General features: G+C 34.2%; 1 protein-coding gene across 2 annotated transcripts; it reads right to left on the bottom strand.

Moving 5' to 3' along the window:
* Positions 1–325: 325 nt before the first annotated feature.
* LOC129264306 (uncharacterized) lies at positions 326–15852 on the bottom strand. Of its 2 annotated transcripts, XR_010296108.1 has the most exons (11): positions 15560–15852; positions 15112–15319; positions 14396–14651; positions 12946–13065; positions 10872–11097; positions 10147–10280; positions 8266–8401; positions 6302–6454; positions 2879–5758; positions 763–2537; positions 326–706 (listed from the first exon to the last, which is right to left on the bottom strand). XR_010296108.1 is itself a non-coding variant. In XM_054902162.2 (9 exons), the coding sequence occupies exons 2-9, from the start codon at positions 15222–15224 to the stop codon at positions 5577–5579; spliced, it is 1320 nt and encodes a 439-aa protein (XP_054758137.2). In that variant the 5' UTR covers positions 15225–15319; positions 15560–15852; the 3' UTR covers positions 326–5576. The 2 variants fall into 2 exon arrangements, 1 of the variants encoding a protein (XP_054758137.2); XM_054902162.2 differs by having other exon boundaries at positions 326–5758.
* Positions 15853–19158: the final 3306 nt, after the last annotated feature.

Here is a 19158-nt window from a genome sequence, read left to right on the forward strand (position 1 = left end):
TGTCTATCTATCTATCTGTCTGTCTCTCTTTCTATCTATAACAATAAATTATTTCAATCTGGACTGGACAAATCCAGGTTTTGTCAAAATATTATGCCAAACTGTGTTTTACTTAACAAATACGAGGATAATAATATCTTTTCCTTTTCAGACATATCAAAAAGAATGAAATAAACATGTTACAACACACCATTCATATAAAACAATCCCGAAGTGACATTCTAGATTTGAATCATTCACACTTATTCAATAACTCATGATAAATCACTCTACCAATTCACACTTCAATCAAACATCAAATAAATTGGGAAAGAATAGGGCAAAATCGATTTAAAATATATGATTTATTTCACAAAACAAATCCAAAGAGAACTTAACAACTATTCAACAATAAATACAATTGGATATCATTGAGCTTATACCTGTATGATACTCTAAAATGTATGAGGCAATACAAATCAAAGGGATAAGCTTATACCTGTTTGATACTCTGCAATGTATGAGGCAATGCAAATAAAAATGGATAAGCTTATACCTGTTTGATACTCTGCAATGTATGAGGCAATGCAAATCGAAATGGATAAGCTTATACCTGTAGGATACTCTGCAATGTATGAGGTAATACAAATCAAAAGGGATAAGCTTATACCTGTAGGATACTCTGCAATGTATGAGGTAACACAAATCAAAAGGGATAAGCTTATACCTGTAGGATACTCCGCAATGTATGTGCAATACAAATCAAATGGGATAAGCCTATACCTGTAGGATACTCTGCAATGTATGAGGTAATACAAATCAAAAGGGATAAGCTTATACCTGTAGGATACTCTGCAATGTATGAGGTAACACAAATCAAAAGGGATAAGCTTATACCTGTAGGATACTCCGCAATGTATGTGCAATACAAATCAAATGGGATAAGCTTATACCTGTAGGATACTCTGCAATGTATGTGCAATACAAATCAAAAGGGATAAGCTTATACCTGTAGGATACTCTGCAATGCATGAGGTAATACAAATCAAAAGGGATAAGCTTATACCTGTAGGATACTCTGCAATGTATGAGGTAATAAAAATCAAAAGGGATAAGCTTATACCTGTATGATACTCTGCAATGTATGAGGTAATAAAAATCAAAAGGTATAAGCTTATACCTGTAGGATACTCTGCAATGCATGAGGTAATACAAATCAAAAGGGATAAGCTTATACCTGTAGGATACTCTGCAATGTATGAGGTAACACAAATCAAAAGGGATAAGCTTATACCTGTAGGATACTCCGCAATGTATGTGCAATACAAATCAAATGGGATAAGCTTATACCTCTATGATACTCTGCAATGTATGAGGCAATACAAATCAAAAGGGATAAGCTTATACCTGTAGGATACTCTGCAATGTATGAGGTAATAAAAATCAAAAGGGATAAGCTTATACCTGTATGATACTCTACAAAGTATGAGGCAATACAAATCAAAAGGGATAAGCTTATACCTCTATGATACTCTGCAATGTATGAGGCAATACAAATCAAAGGGGATAAGCTTATACCTCTATGATACTCTGCAATGTATGAGGTAATACAAATCAAAAGGGATAAGCTTATACCTGTAGGATACTCTGCAATGTATGAGGTAATAAAAATCAAAAGGGATAAGCTTATACCTGTAGGATACTCTGCAATGTATGACGCAATACAAATCAAATGGGATAAGCTTATCCCTGTGAGATACTCTGCAATGTATGACGCAATACAAATTAAAAGGATAAGCTTATACCTGTATGATACTCTGCAATGCATGAGGCAATACAAATCAAATGGGATAAGCTTATACCTGTAGGGTACTCTGCAATGTATGAGGCAATATAAATCAAAAGGGATAAGCTTATACCTGTAGGATACTCTGTAATGTATGAGGTAATACAAATCAAAAGGGATAAGCTTATACCTGTAGGATACTCTGCAATGTATGAGGTAATAAAAATCAAAAGGGATAAGCTTATACCTGTAGGGTACTCTGCAATGTATGACGCAATACAAATCAAATGGGATAAGCTTATCCCTGTGTGATACTCTGCAATGTATGAGGTAATACAAATCAAAAGGGATAAGCTTATACCCGTAGGATACTCTGCAATGCATGAGGCAATACAAATCAAATGGGATAAGCTTATACCTGTAGGATACTCTGCAATGTATGAAGCAATACAAATCAAATGGGATAAGCTTATCCCTGTGAGATACTCTGCAATGTATGATGCAATACAAATCAAAAGGATAAGCTTATACCTGTATGATACTCTGCAATGCATGAGGCAATACAAATCAAATGGGATAAGCTTATACCTGTAGGGTACTCTGCAATGTATGAGGCAATATAAATCAAAAGGGATAAGCTTATACCTGTATGATACTCTGTAATGTAATGAGGCAATACAAATCAAAAGGGATAAGCTTATACCAATATGATACTCTGCAATGTATGAGGTAATAAAAATCAAAAGGGATAAGCTTATACATGTATGATATTCTGCAATGTATGAGGCAATACAAATCAAAAGGGATAAGCTTATACTTGTATGATACTCTGCAATGCCTGAGGCAATACAAATCAAAATGGATAAGCTTATACCTGTATGATACTCTGCAATGTATGAGGCAATACAAATCAAAAGGAATAAGCTTATACCAATATGATACTCTGCAATGTATGAGGTAATAAAAATCAAAAGGGATAAGCTTATACATGTATGATATTCTGCAATGTATGAGGCAATACAAATCAAAAGGGATAAGCTTATACTTGTATGATACTCTGCAATGCCTGAGGCAATACAAATCAAAAGGGATAAGCTTATACCTGTATGATACTCTGCAATGTATGAGGCAATACAAATCAAAAGGGATAAGCTTATACCTGCATGATACTCTGCAGTGTATGAGGCAATACAAATCAAACGGGATAAGCTTATACATGTAGGATACTCTGCAATGTATGAGGTAATAAAAATCAAAAGGGATAAGCTTATACCTGTATGATACTCTGCAATGTATGAGGCAATGCAAATCAAACGGGATAAGCTTGTACCTGTAGGATACTCTGCAATGTATGAGGTAATAAAAATCAAAAGGATAAGCCTATACCTGTATGCTGCCCAACTTCGGCAAAAGGAAGCAAGTGACACATCAATCAAATTTGAGTTATTGTTGTTTCTGAAACACCCTTTGTATGTTGCAGGTTCAGGCAAAATTTGGTGGAGAAGTGATTTTTTTATGAAAGATACTGAAGAAAATATGCGTTAAATTGCATTGACGCCTATTTAAATGATGAACACACATTACTCATTTTCAACAAATCATACTTTTGTTACTTGCTTCCTTTTGTTAAAGTACGGCTGTATGATACTCTGCAATGTACTTCTTAAGGTTGTCGTATAATTGAAACTAGATAGTTTGTGGTATAACATTATACCTGGACATTGAAACCAGTTAGTTTATACATCGTTAGGTATCCATTATGAGATAGAAAGCCTATTAAAATCAAAATTTGAAATATAAGTTTATCCCACTTAGCAAGAAGTTTATGACAGTTTATACCCTCATTCATTTTTTAGTAGACCAATTACCCCTTATAGCTTCTATGCATTGCAACAAGAATTGTTAAAAGAAAGTTTGCTTCATAAGGTTAACAGAGATGCCTACCCTCCAGGATGGTTGTCAGTAACAATTTGCCATTAATACATCAGTAACACATAGCGATGCAGCAAAGTTTCGCACGAAAATGGGCAAAAATGCACACAAATGCACAAAATCACTCACTCCATTACAAGTTGAACACCTCTAGCCTGTATTGTGTTATTTAATTCAGCAGCAGTATAATGACTTATCAGAAAATCGTTCAATATGATTGGACTTAATATCGAAACCAAACTGCATATATATAATGAACATTTAGACCTTTGACTTAAAGACTAAACCTTTCCATAATTATCTCTGACAGAAGATATGACATTTAAGTCATTAGATGTGACCTGACTGCATTTTGGTGACACACTTAACATTTTCAATATCTAGTTAATATTTCCAAAGTTATCATGGGGAACCAACTTGTATATTTAATGAGCCGTGACCTTTGAGCTTGACCAGCAGACTCCGTATTCGAACTTGGCCTGTATTTTGGTGTCATCTACCTACACACCAACATTTGTTTTAATCTGTTGAATATTTCATAAGTTATTATGCAGAAATCAACTTGCATATTTAATGAGCTATGACCTTTGACCTGCGGACTCTGAATTCAAACTTAGACTGTATCTTGGTGTCATCTACCTACACACCCAAATTTTTTCTCAATCCATTGAATTATTCCTAAGTTGTCATGCAGAAACCAACTTGCATATTTAATGAGCTGTGACCTTTGCCATGCGGACTCCAAATTCAAACTTATTCTGTATCTTGGTGTCATCTACCTACACACCCAAATTTTTTCTCAATCCATTGAATTATTCCTAAGTTGTCATGCAGAAACCAACTCGCATATTCAATGACCTGTGACCTTTGACCTGCGGACTCTGAATTCAAACTTAGACTGTATTTTGGTGAAATCTACCTACTAGCCAAATTTTTTGGTAATCCGTTCAATATTTCATAAGTTATCATGTGGAAACCAACTCGCATATCAAATGAGCTTTGACCTTCGACCTGCGGATTCCAAATTCGAACTTGGCCTCTATTTTGGTGTCATCTACCTGCACACCATAAATTTTTAAATCCGTTCAATATTTCAGAAGTTATCATGCAGAAACCAACTCGCATATTTAATCAGCTGTGACCTTTGAACTTCGACCTGCCAACTCCGAATTCTAATTTAGCCTGTATTTCGGTGTCATCTACCTACACACTGAAATTTTTTCATCCGTTGAATATTTCACAAGTTATCACGCAGAAACCAACTCGCAAGTTTAATGAGCTGTGACCTTTGCCCTGCGGACTCCAAATTCAAACTTATTCTGTATCTTGGTGCCATCTACCTCCACACCAATTTTTTTTTAAATCCATTAAATACTTTACAAGTAATTGCACGGAAACCAAGTGGGGTACAGACGGACGGACAGGGGCAACGCTTAATGCCCCCTCCGGCGCCGCTAGGCCAGGAGTCCAGGACAGGTATGGATGTACCGCGCTCAAATTTTGCACGCTTCAACCACAGAAGTCTTACTTGCTTGAATGGATATTGCGCACGTCTCGAACACGATTATCCACCATCTTGCTACCACGAAATGCATAGCAGTGTGCATAATATTGAAATGATAATTACGGCAGCCTTGTGCTTTGTATGATGCAAGATGGCTGCAGATCACCTATGTGGCGTCACAAATGAGTGGGAGATTTGCGGAGTGATATGTGCCTATCCATGAAAAAATATGGCAAAACCGGGACGATTGGCATCCCTGGGTTAACCCATAAATACATATAAACAATACACCCAGTTTTTGCTACCCAACAAAAGAAAATGAAATATTCCTAGTGCAGCAAATACATGTGCTAACAAATCTTTAAAAAACAAACATTAGACAGAATCAAATTCAATTAATTCTGAGTCAGAGATGTGTGAAGGTTCATCAAGCATCCACTCCACTTCTGATGGGTCTATAGTAGCAGGAGTGTCATCCACCAAAGTATCCGGAGTATCAAATGCGTCGGGAGTGCAGGTCCTTCGGCCACAAGATAGAGCAACTGTTGCTAATACACCTAAATAAATTGATGAGAAATTGATGCTTTGTTAGACTAGTTCTAGACATTGTTTTCAATGTTAATATTAATAATTCTGAAGCATTCTCTGATTTTATGGATATAAAAAGCCATGTTTCTATCACACTTGTATACCATGCTCTATAACTTTACAAAAATGATGAAAAAAACATTAATTTGGGGGATAAAAATGCAGGGTTTTTGTACTTCAGAAAGTTTAAAATCAAGATTCTATTCTTTGGGAGTATGTTACTGTGGTCATTGGAATAATATTTCAACATTATTGAAATAATATTTTTCTTGTAAAACATAGCTCAATGTAACTACCAAAATTTGATCTAAGCATATCAGAATTCATGTGTTTGATTTTGTTAGTCTCTGCATGTATTTTTTTAGATTTAATTATATGAATTCAGTCTATTTGTTTTAGTTATTCAGATGCTTAAAAAATAGAGCAGATTTACTGATAAAAAGAAAATCATATATTCTATTCTAAGAAAAACCACTAGTGTAAAGCTTTTCAAATAAATTATAATTTCTTACCGTCTCCAACATCGACAACATACTCATCTCTACAGGTGTAGTATCTGATGGCATGTTCGAAGATGTCCTCTTTTTTCCTCATGCACAGCAAATTTGGGCCTCTCATCCTTGACTCCACAGCTGCATACATCACAGCCACATGGTGATTTATTTCTGTAATGAGTGAAATTGCATATTTAACTGTCAAACTGCATTTTTGCATCATGTTCCAATTCATAAAATCAAACTTTGACCATACATTCACTATTTATGCAACAGTGCAGCTACTTATATTCTGTGAAAATATAGATGTATGGTTTTATACGAATAGGTGTATGTACATGTAACTGCACAATGGGTTACTTGTTTCTGGAGTTAAGATGAGGATAAGGGGCAAGTGTCACAGTTAGAATTATGAAATCTCCAAGTGTGCGTTACCAACACAAGCAGAATGAACAACTAGCCTAGGGGAGAACAAAATGATTCCCCCTCAACGAATATTGTGATCATGATCCTGCAAAATTTTGATTTTACTGAGCAGCTCTCAGACTTTTTACTTTCAAATCTTGCACATCTGTTGGTCTAAGTTGATTTATTTTATGCTGTTTATGATCTCAAAAGAGTACCCTACAAAGAAAAAAAAAAAGATTTATCACATAAGAAATTGATCTGATATCACAATTGTTTTCACATTCATTTGCTAAGAACACCCAAAAAGAGTTTCCGCATCAAAAATTAGAACATTGGAAATTTATTTCAAGAATTGGAGGAAATAGTAGGATTTTGCATGCTAATTACGCATGAATTAGCATAATCAATTAATAGCGCTTTGCATTAAAATAGATTAATACAGAACTTTGTAGATTACGTCCAAGGCAACCTGTGTGCCAAATTGTGGCCCGATCGACGGCCAAGATCTCAAGGGGGGTGGGGGCCTGGGATTCCCCCCCCCCCCATATGATCTCCCTAAATACTATTTTTTAGATAGTGTTAACTCAGAGTTAAAAGGTTATAATACATGCTATTTTTATCATGAATGAATGTGCCATTATTTTTTATATATATAAAAGTATAAAATAAAATCTAAACTAGAAAGAAACCATCAGAAGGTTTTAAAAATGAAACCTGCAGGAAAAAAGCTGGGTTTCATTTTGTGTTTCATACGCAATTATGATTGTCTATACATAAATTTTCATGTTTAAATATGTAGAAAAGATAAAAAAATATTCTGGGAATATTTTCCCCCACACCATTGAAATATCCTTATCTTCATACAGGTATAAAGAACACAGTGAATATCAAAAATTGGTCTCTTTTAATACCATAAGAAAATGTTGATTTGATTAAGTAGAGAAAAATCAAACCAGCACATGACACTGAAAATTTCATCAAAATCGGATGTAAAATAAAGTTGTGACATTTTAAAGTTTTGCTTATTTTTCGAAAACAGTGATACGTGTATGCACAATTCAGAGACGTGCAAATGAGACAGTCGATGATGTCCCTCACTCACTATTTCTTTTGTTATTTATTGTTTGAATTAAACAACATTTCATCTTTTACAAATTTGACAATATGGACCAACTTGACTGAACAATAAAAAATTAAACAATGCTAATTCCATATGTTCAGGGGAGGGGGAATTATTGTTGTTTCACTTGACTATGAGGAGAAAATTAGATTACTTCATAATTCATATAATAAAATACAAAAATAATGATTGGATGCCTTCATCAGTCTTTTTTGCATACCGACCAGGATGTGCATATAACTGGTTAGTGAAATTAAGCGAAACTTTAAAATCTCATAACTTTCTTATTTTACATCCAATTTTGATGAAATTTTCAGTGATATGCTTGTTGGATTTTTCTCTTTTTATTCAAATAAAATTTATTAGGGTGGACTTGTTCTTTAAGATTGATGCAGAAAATTTGAATTAGGCACCATGTGCACACAGTATCTAACATAAAAAATTCAAAATGTACCTTGAAGATCTTCAGGCTCTGAGACAATGATGTGTACCATATGCACATCATTTGAGGAGTTGACAATTCCATTTAGGGATTTGATATCCGTTGCAAGATGGATCACTGTTCTCGCATTAGGTGCATTCGTTCCAGGCTGAGAAGGGGATGAAAAAAGAAATGAATAAAACATATTCTAAAAAATCAAACATTGTAGAGTGATTAGGCACCTATAACTCCCCACGATAATTATAATAAAACAAGTATAACACTTCTGGCAGTATGGCCTGCATTACGCACTTCAATAGAGTAGCAGTGCTGACTTTTAAAAACAAGTATAGAATGACTTTAGGATAATAATTACAATTAAAACAAATTGGAACGATTCTGTCAAATAAAAAAAACCCAAAACATTCAAATGATTATAAAATACTATGTTCGTTGACCCTTAATTATATTTCACCTTGATCATGTGACCTAAGACTTGTGCAAGATGATTAATGATACTTGATCACACTTATGTCTACATTTCATGAACTATATATATATATATATATATATATATATATATATACTGTGTGTGTGGGTGTGTGTGTGTGAATATATTTATATATATATATATATATATGTATGTATACATATCCATAAACTTAAAGTGATTGGTTAACATTGGTTTGACTTAAAAAAAATCTGAGCTAGAAGGTCACACTTGTCACCTGTGTCTGTGATATGTTACAAAAATGAAGCCCAGAAAAAAATTGCGTTCGAAAATAATTATTTAGTGCTTCAAAATTTGAAATATAAAGTGACCGGAAACACCATCTTAATTTTATCCCATAAACTAATGTGTACTACTTAGGCGTCTATAAGAAGCCTATTTACAAAATCGGGGTTTGCCTTGTAGTTTTAGCTTTTCATTCTCAATAATGGTTGTTTTCAGGGTTTATTAGTTCTAATACATGCACTTGTACACATGTTTCATCTTGGTTTGAGAATTTTTTAAATCGGCTGCTCACAAAGTTAAACAATACCTTTAAGTTATGATGGCAATTCAACAAACACCCCCAATATGGCCAAAGTTCATTGACTTTAAATTACTTTTAACCTTAGTCACATGACCTGAAATTCACCCAGGATGTTCACTGATATTTGATTACTCTTATATCCAATTTTTTCATTAACTAGATGCATAAATTTTCAAATTTTAACTTTAAGACAATTAAACATGTAAAAAACTTAACCTTAGGTTAAGATTCCAATGTTGATGACGCTGCCGATATCGCTGCTGTTGGAAAAGTGGCACCTATAGTCTCACTCTGCTATGCAGGTGAGGCACAAAAAAGGGAACCATATCTTTTAGATGGAAACTGGCATATTTTTGAGACATAATACTGGAGAAAAAAGATTGTGCTAGAAAACCATTGGAGCCTTCACAGTACGATTGTTGGGGAGGGTTTCATCAACATTTTTATCTGACTTGGTAGATCTGACAACATTCCTTAAAATTATTCGACAAGTGTTTTATTAAATGCTCCAGGTAAAATACATGGTAGAGTTTTTTTGCGCAGTTTATGTAGCTCCTACGTTGAAAAGTTGTGCAACTGTCTCCTTGATAAAATGTCCTTATGATACTTAAGGGTGACTGTGTGTCAAATAAAAAGGTCTAGGATATCTGTATTATGCCTTACAATTGAATGTAGGACATCATAAGCACACTCACTGTATATCATGTTTCTTTGTGCTTAATATCCATTAGGATGACAATTTTTCTTGCAACTCTTGCAAGGAGGCAAGTGAGTTTATCAACCTCTGATTCAGAGGAGAACTTAATCCCCCCCCCCAAAAAAAAAAAATATATACATTTTTACTACCATGGGATTAAGGAAAATGAAACATACTTACCCTATCTGTGTTTATTTCGTGAATTGCAAGGGCTGGGATGGAATCAGTAGGACGATCTCGATCTAGTGATCGCTTTGCACTATTGATGTGATCTAAGAATGCCTCGGGGATCATTCCTTTTTTCCATTTTAGACCTGAATATTCAGCAAGTATTAATAAGAAAAATAAATGCAAAGTTGATTTGAATTTTCCAAGAGATATTGGAGAGGAATTAACAGACAAAATATTTACTTGCCAAGATTATAATCACATTGATTTCTAAAGAAAATTATGGATGTATGCATATATATCTAGAAAATACTTTGAACATGCATTTTAGATGTTGGTTTGGCTGGCCATCTATTTTTGTAGTTGATCAGATCAATCTCAATGTTCTGTAAGAAGGGGCCCTGAACAAGATATTTACACCGCTGAAAAACATCTTAATACAGAATCACATACTTGTAAATGCCCCCTCCCCCAAAAGAATGCTGTCCTCATTTAATAAGATGCCAGGGCTGGTTCACTGAAAATAACTTTAAAAAGGAGGGTGGGAGGCTCTTCCAAGAATATTTTAGCCAGGTACGTGTGATAAATTTTTCTCTTGTTACAAATTCATCACAAATTCATCAAAAATGGAAGTGGGACTCCAATGTCCATCCCCAAAGTCCAATCAGTTTGGACTGACTAAACATTCTGTATTTCAAAATATGCAAGCATACTATAAAGGAATGGTATATACATACCGATATACGGCTTCATTGCTTCTTCTGTCGTATGGGCAGGGTGTTTCGCCATGGCCTCCGCCCATGTTAGTGTGCCAACTCCTTTTGTGAAAAAGTTCTGTAGGTACTTCTTGGCCTTGCAAGCCTCTGCCTCCTTCATCATTCCTTTCACATTGAGCGAGGTGCAGGCTTGAATAAGAAGCCTATACTTTTCTTCTTCTGCAAGACCTTGAAGCTTCATGAAACACTGTTATGTAAAGAGATTAGTAGACATTTTCACATCTGGAAAAATAATTCTAATATTGTCAATTCTACAAAAAATAATATAAGATGTACAGTACACCATGTGGAAAGTCCTAGGAAAGGACTGTGAAAAGTAAAACTTAAGTAAAATGGAGAGGCAAAGCTTGAGAAGTACTGTGGTCGAGAGGCTTGAGAAAAGAGAAGGCTGGCTTGAGTCAGCGAGTGGAGATGTAGAGCAGGAGCTGGAGAGAAGAGTCAACGATTTGGCAGATTTGAATAACGTCTTTAGGGGTCATAATATCCCTTTTTTTTTCTTTTCAATGGCATTACATGTGGTGTACTGTAAACCGTTTTGAAGATTAACTATACCATAATGCAAACCTTCAAACATCATATGATATCAATTCTCATCCAAGATGATGGATCTGAAAATTATACTCACCTAATTTCTGATACTTTTAGAGCCAAATAATTATAATTTCAAAATTATCTTCAAAAATTCAAAATCCTACTAAATAAAATTTGTGATGTTTTTCAAAGCTGAAATAAGTTTAATGATCCCTAAGTGGCTTTGGAATTTGCCTACTGACCTAAAATTCCATGCATCCATTTGCTCATACCTGATATGAAAGTTTAACTAAAAATCCAAACCTTGGTTAAGACTAGTTTTGGTATTAAAGTTATAACAATTCCACAACTACCCCCAAAATGGTCAAAGTTTGTTGAACCTAAGAGACCTTTGACTTTGGTCATGTGACCTGAAACTAGGGCAAGATATTCAGTGATACACTATTACCATTTTTTTAAGATTCATGAACTAGGTCCATTTACTTTCTAAGTTATGATGACATTTCTAAAACTTAAAGGAGAATGAAACCCTTGAAACCAGCTGAATCCAAATTAAAGAGAAAAATCAAAGAAACATATTGTTGAAAGTTTGAGGAAGATTGAATGAATAATAAGAAAGTTATGAGCATTTGAATATTGAGATCACTAATGCCATGTAGACCCTCCTATTGGCAATGCGACCAAGATCTGTGATGTCACACACGTACAACTCACTCATTACTATAGTACTTATTTCACTTATATTCTCACTTTTATAGAGTCTATCACAAGGTGAGGTGTTCTCTTTATGAGAGGACAAGTACAGAGGTTTCACAACATTATATCATTGATGAATCGTTTGTCATATGATTAGAATGAGCAAAAAGAGATGTTTTGGGGTATATTTTCAGTGTCCAAAAGGGGAGAGTTGTTCATCTGTGACATCATAGATCTTGGTCGCATTGCCAATGGGAAGATCTCCATAGCATTAGTGATCTCGACATTCAAATGTTTTCTGCTTTCACAAAAGCTAACTTGCTCCTTGAGTTTCATTCTCCTTTAACCTTGTTAAGATCTCAATGTTGACGACGCCGCCGTCGGAAAAGCGGCGCCTATAGTCACGCTCTGCTATGCAGGCGAGACAAAAACAAAAGAACTAGTAAATAAAAATATTAAGAGACATCCTTGATTCACTTATTTGCAAATCACTGAGTTGTGAACATAATCACTTTATTAAAAATATGTGTGACATTTGGCTAGGGTGGACTTGATCTTTAAAAATAAGATTTTAATCCTGACGACACCCCCACCATTGGAAAAGCAGCGCCTCTCGATCAGCAATGCAGGAAAGAAAAAAACAATTTTCAACAAGTCATATTGACTTGCATGCTGGTACTTAATTTTGTTTTGGGGAAAGGTTTTAAAATATAACACACAAACTCTGGCAAAATATAATTTTCCAAATTTTTACCCTGTATAAGTTTTACTCCTAAAATTGCAAATCCAGAAAATTACATTTACTTACAAATTGTTTCAAGTTCCTTCCAGTTGTTTCTTGTACTAAGTTAAAAAGCTCCGTCACCTTTTCGTAGCATCTGCTTGAATAGCTCGCCAACTGGAAGGTCGGTTCAAGGGCCCTCAGAGACTACAAAAAGGCAATAAAAATAACACTCTTTATTTTTTACAATATATTTGACTACATTAATGGAATAAACCATTCATAGCCACTTAAAAAATAATCCCGGTATTTTGGGAACATTGAAAGAATATACTGCACCAAAAATATGAATTTTATAATTTAAAAAAATGTGAACAACATCCAACCCTCTCAAAAAATAATACACCAAAAAAAGGCTCAGAACAAGTTTCATTTAAAAGCATTCATACATGTATTGTCTAAATGGTTTGGCCTAACATAGCAGTCAGAACATTAAAAGCAACCCATCCTAAAAATAACAAATATTGAATAACTTTGATAATACTTAATCTGAAGAAAGATCTGATGTCAAAGGATCACAGCCTAATAGTAGAAATGCCAAGCATCAATATTTTTACTATAATATGGTATTTTTCTAAACTAAAATAATTTGCTTCAATGAATGTGCTGAAAGATTGAAAATGGGTGTTGGGTGTGTGGACCTCAATTTTCAATTCATTTTAAGTATACCACCCGTACTAATTGGAAATTTTCAATAAAATGACATGAATTTTCTGTAGAGTGCAGCATCATTTGCACTTTATATATTTTGAAATATGATTTCAGATGTTCGGAGTAACTAACTTTTCAGTCACTAACTTTTTACAACCACTATATAAATGTTTTTGTTGTTATTATGTTTTGAAATATAATGTCAGATGTTCAGAGTAAATATACATACATATACAGTGGTGTTAAAAAGTTAGTGAACCCCAACGTCAAAGAATTTTGAAATCAGGTCACAGAATATTACATTTGGTATAGTTTGTTCCTCTGAGCTCGCTGGATATTATTGCATTGTTGTCTATGTTCAGCACAAAGGAATGCATTTTCTGTTGGGTTTCACTAACTTTTTTAGCACCACTGTAGTCTGTTTTTGTTTGGGATTCTTTTTGACAGTTTTGTCTATTAAAATGAGAATCCTACAACATGGACCTAATATGAATACTTTTCCCATCTCTAGAAAACATTTCTGATTTATCCTGAAAAAATTGATTAAATGTACATGTATTTGATGGAATAGAGATTTCAACAGCATATTACAATCGTGATCTTGTGGTATCTCTTGATTGAATAATTTTACCCAACTTTTGGAACCAACATGAAAAAAATATTATTTCTCATTTTTGGACCGTTTCTCATCATGGACCAATATTATTTGTCATTTTTGCATATTTTGCTCACATAAGTACATGCATCGAAGTAACTATGTTCATAGTTGACATGTCCTTATTGTAGATATTGTCAGATTTCATCTACATCTTACTGTCATACTTACATTCTTTGCATCACTTCTTCCCAGGGCTACTGCGCAATGCTTCCTGGTAGGGGCAGTCATTTTGGGTGGGTGCGCATCTACTTCCAGGCCATGGTCGCTATATAATATGCTCCTGCATATTGCCACCTCCTCCTGAAGGCTCAAACCTTCTTCTACCGGCTGACCTATTCTAAACAGGGATGCAACTCTCAACGCCTCAATTCTATTGAGATTGTGATAAACCCTGCATCTCCATCCACGAGAAAGATGTCCATACCTACATGTACAAAAAAAAAATAATAAAAAACACATCTTTAAAATCATGCAAGAAAAAAAAGTTTGTTCCATAAAATTCAGGTCGTTGCGAAACCCAATGAACTACATTATTGAGCATTATACAACAAAGTCTTGCACATAACTTTTTTGGTGGGAGTGGTAAGATGCATGAAATTTGAAAAAAAAATTGGAAAGCGAGTGATGGAAACGACCGAGCTTGTCATTGGGGAGATTTGGCAATTTTTATAGTGGAATTAAAAGATTTTGTGCATAATTGGAAAGCACTAAAAATGCATTAAATTTAAATTGTTGCAAATTTATTCCAAATCTCTTCAGTTTTTCAATACTAAATAGCTGTTTTGGTTTCCCAACATCATCTTAAAAATGGGTATGCACGATGAAGTTTAACTCTATTTAATAAATATCAACCCGGCTATAGTACCCCTTTAAACTCTACATACCTTTCATCATCCACCAGCTCTTTGGATGCATTGATGTAGCTCATGCCACCGAGAACTTCATATTTTCCACTCTTCTCTAAAACAGGAATGACCATGTCTGAATGCCGACTCATTAAGAATTCCTTGGCCGCGACTATCTCCTTCCTTGCATATCTTTTAGCGTCCCTTTCTGGAGCACAAAGTTTCTTCAGTTCAATCTCAGATATCCCTGCAAATATGATACAACAAAGTTAAAATTGATAGTATAAACAATAGTAAATAGAATGTATTTTTTGTAGAAAATAAAGATAATACTGTAAAACTTTGAAACAAGAGTTTGTTAAAAGTCTAGTATTCTTTATATAGGCTAGTGCAATTTCTTAGAAACATGTTAAAAGTTAAGAACTCATGGTCCTGTATAAAAACTAACATTCATGTCAAAATAAATAATGAATAAATAGACACAAACCTCTACATTTCTCTTCAATTTGTGCATCCACATTTCCTGTAGTATTTTCCTCGATCTTCCTCTTCTTTGTTCGCGGCTCGATTGCTTCACTCTCAAGACTGGTTGAACTACCGGTACCTAAAGAACTTTCAGAGTCCTCACTGTCCTCACAATTATAAATGAGGTCCTCTGTGATGGCCTTAACAGTGGACAAAATGTCCTGGAGCCTCTCCTCAGGTTTCCCCAAAGTATCTGCAACTTTCTCCAAATCTATTTGATGGAACTTGGCAGTTGTTTGATTGCCATCACTAAATGTTATCTAGGAGAGAGACACAATGAAAATAAGCCATTAGAAATGAATATTGAATGTACAGCATGATCATTTTATCAGGTTACATTCATAATTCTGAAGTTTCAAATATTCTGAGGGTTCGATAATCCGAAAACGAAATAAAGGTTTGTGAGTCCGAAGGTTCATTAGACTGACAACGCAATAAGATTTGATAATTCTGAAGGTTCGTTAGTCCGAAAACTAAAAATAAGGTTTGTTAATCCGGAGATTCATTAGTCTGAAAATGAAATAAGGTTTGTTAATCCTGAGGTTTGTTAGTCCAAACACGAAATAAGGTTTGCTATTTTGAAGGTTCGTTTTTGTTTTTTTTAATTGTGTTGTAAAAAAAAAATTACAGGATATCATGCAGTAATAGCTTCAATAGAGGATGATACATGTGTATGTTGCGGTCAAATAATGTATGAATGTTGGAGACTGTGTATGTGTCACATATGAATAACCTCAAGATAAGGGGATTTTTTTTTAGGGGAGGGTGTGTCATTTTAACAGCTTCTGCTGGTTGTGATTTTTTTTTTAAATTCCTGTAGGAAAATATCCCTCTTTTTTCAAAATGAGATGTGCCCTTTATCGAAAGTAAAATCTCTTTTTGAAGTACAACATAATAGATTTCAGCTTAGAAAATCTTTTTTTTTTTGCTCTTCGTGCTTGCCTAGGGTTGCAAATTTCCGGGAATTTTCGTGGCGGAAAGTTTGCATGGGAATAAACAGGAATTTATTGGGAATTTTCAATAAATGTTGGGAACTTGCAAAAAGTAACAATTTTCTTATATTTATATACAGGAATTGAGAGGATTACCCTGGTAGATGGTGCTTGATTGTTTCAAGCCAAGTATTTTGTTAAGACAGCCAAACAAGGCAGAATTTCAATAAATTTCATGTAAAAGTTGATTTTTCATGTCTTTCCTTCCTCTTCTTTCAGCCCAGGTCTGCCACTGCAGGTTGATTTGAATGGATGGAGTGGGGACCATTGGTATATCCAACGTTATGCTTGTTTCTCTTTTCTCCATCCATTTGGATCAGCCTGAGGGGACTTTTTTATTACGTTTCAATTTTACTCTATACATGTAGCAGCGGTTTACAGTTTAAGACTGTAACATACGTGCGATAGCAGAACATGTACACTGCAAATGCTTTACACAAGTGATATACATTGGTCATGGAATGATGCCTATTGGATATTCTGAACTTTTTGCAGATGATGAGAATCATCATTAATATTATAACATTGTTGTTATTAACATTATTATTATTATTTTATTATTAATGTCACTTTATTTCATAGCAGAAGTGAGAACTTGGTGCTGTTTGAGGCAATACAGATTGCCGGTTCAAGCTTAAAGTTTATTTCAATTCAATTAACCCTCTAGAAATAAACACTTTGTTCATAAATTTTCAAAATACTATACCAAATTAAATGAAACTGATATGAGATTAAATATATCACAAAAGATATGAAATTAACAACAAGCTTTTCAATCTCAAACAAGGTCAAAGCTCATTTGAGGTCAAGAAACTTAGCATGTTTTTCCCCCCTTTGTGAAAAATTGTTCATCTTGATTGTTTTCAAAGTCAGCCATTTTATTGTTATTTCTTGCTCCGGCCCCCCCCCCCCCCTATTTATTCAGGGGTGGAAGGGGGCATCTCAGAAATAAATTAGTAATTCAACATTTTTCGTTCCTGGACCTGATTTTTCCCATTTAACGACGCGAGACAGTGGTGTAGCTTCTAGTGGGATTAGTCTGCTGTGCAAACCTAGTCTGCAGGCATAGACCCTGATTGAAACTTTAATCAACAAGTGGGTCTCCCCGCAAAGACTATCACATAAGATCTTGCTGTTTCCTGAGCAAGAGGGCCTTCAGTACACAAGACATGAGTATGCTGCACATTCAGACCCTTAACTCAAGTGAAAGCCTTGCACAGCAGACTAGTGCAAACCCTTCACTCGAGGAAAGTGGTATGAATATGCAGCCTATGGTTTCTGCTAATGACTGGTGTACAGAAAGTCCTTTTGTTAAACAGAAAGTAGTATTCGTGCCAGTCTTGTGTGAAGACCAACTTGTGGATCAAAGTTTCAATAAAAGTCTGTGCGTGTAGACTACATGTAGAGGGGTATGTTCTCTTAACATGTATTTATATTATGGCAGGTTCTCACATAAAAAACCCTTGACACATTTAAAGAAAAATGAAAAAATAGTATAATGCAAAGTTTTTGTGTTGTTTTTTTCATGTTGAATTGAAAGCCTTCATTTTGTATATAATGCTCCATCATGTACTGGATACATATACATGTATTATAATGTATTTATGTACAGTTCGATATTTTATACCCTGGGCAATTTAAAGAATGAAAAATAGTTTAAATCAAAATGGAAGTATAATATTTGAGGATATAAATTAATAATTTTGTATTTAAAGGACAAGTACAACCCAACAAAATGTTGATTTGAATAAAAAGAGAAAAATCTAACAAGCACAACACTGAAAACTTCATAAAAATTGGATGTAAAATAAGAGAAACTAATGACATTTTAGATTTTCGCTTCATTTCATAAAACAGTTTAGATGCACATCCTGGACGGTATGCAAATGAGGAGACTTAAGACGTCATTCACTCACTATTTCGTTTGTATTTTATTTTAAGAAATATGAAATATTCTTATTTTCTTGTTAATTCCTCCTTGAACATGTGGAATTAGCATTGTTTATATATGGTTAAGTCAAGTTGGTCCTTATTGTTAAATATGAAGGAAAATAAATATCGTATAATTTAAACAATAAAAACAAAAGGAATAGTGAGTGAATGACATCATCGACTTTCTCATTTGCATGTCACTGAATTGTGCATATCACCGTTTTGTGAAAAATAAGCGAAACTTTAAAATGTTACTTCTTACTTATTTCACATCCGATTTTGATGAAATTTTCAGCATTATGCTAGTTTGATTTTTCTCTATTTCTTCAAATCAACATTTTTCTGGGGTGGACTTGAACTTAAAAAAAAAAATTATCACTTTATGTGAATAAATGAAAATTCCTGAAAAATTCTCCAATATTTCCTGAAAGGATCCAGCCCTTTGCAACCAAACATTCGCCTCAGTTATAATGAAGTAAGGTACTCACCATTTAGGGGGTTATTAAAATGCTCAGAATGTCCACTTTTCAGGTTGGAATATCATTAATTTTAATTTGTGTTCACATGAATTCTTTTTAGATTCACATCTTTTTCATGATTAGGAGAACTGTTCGGAATGTTTAATTTTCATTTCTTA

This window comes from Lytechinus pictus, chromosome 16 (genome assembly GCF_037042905.1).
Source record: "Lytechinus pictus isolate F3 Inbred chromosome 16, Lp3.0, whole genome shotgun sequence".
Lineage (NCBI taxonomy): Eukaryota > Metazoa > Echinodermata > Echinoidea > Temnopleuroida > Toxopneustidae > Lytechinus > Lytechinus pictus.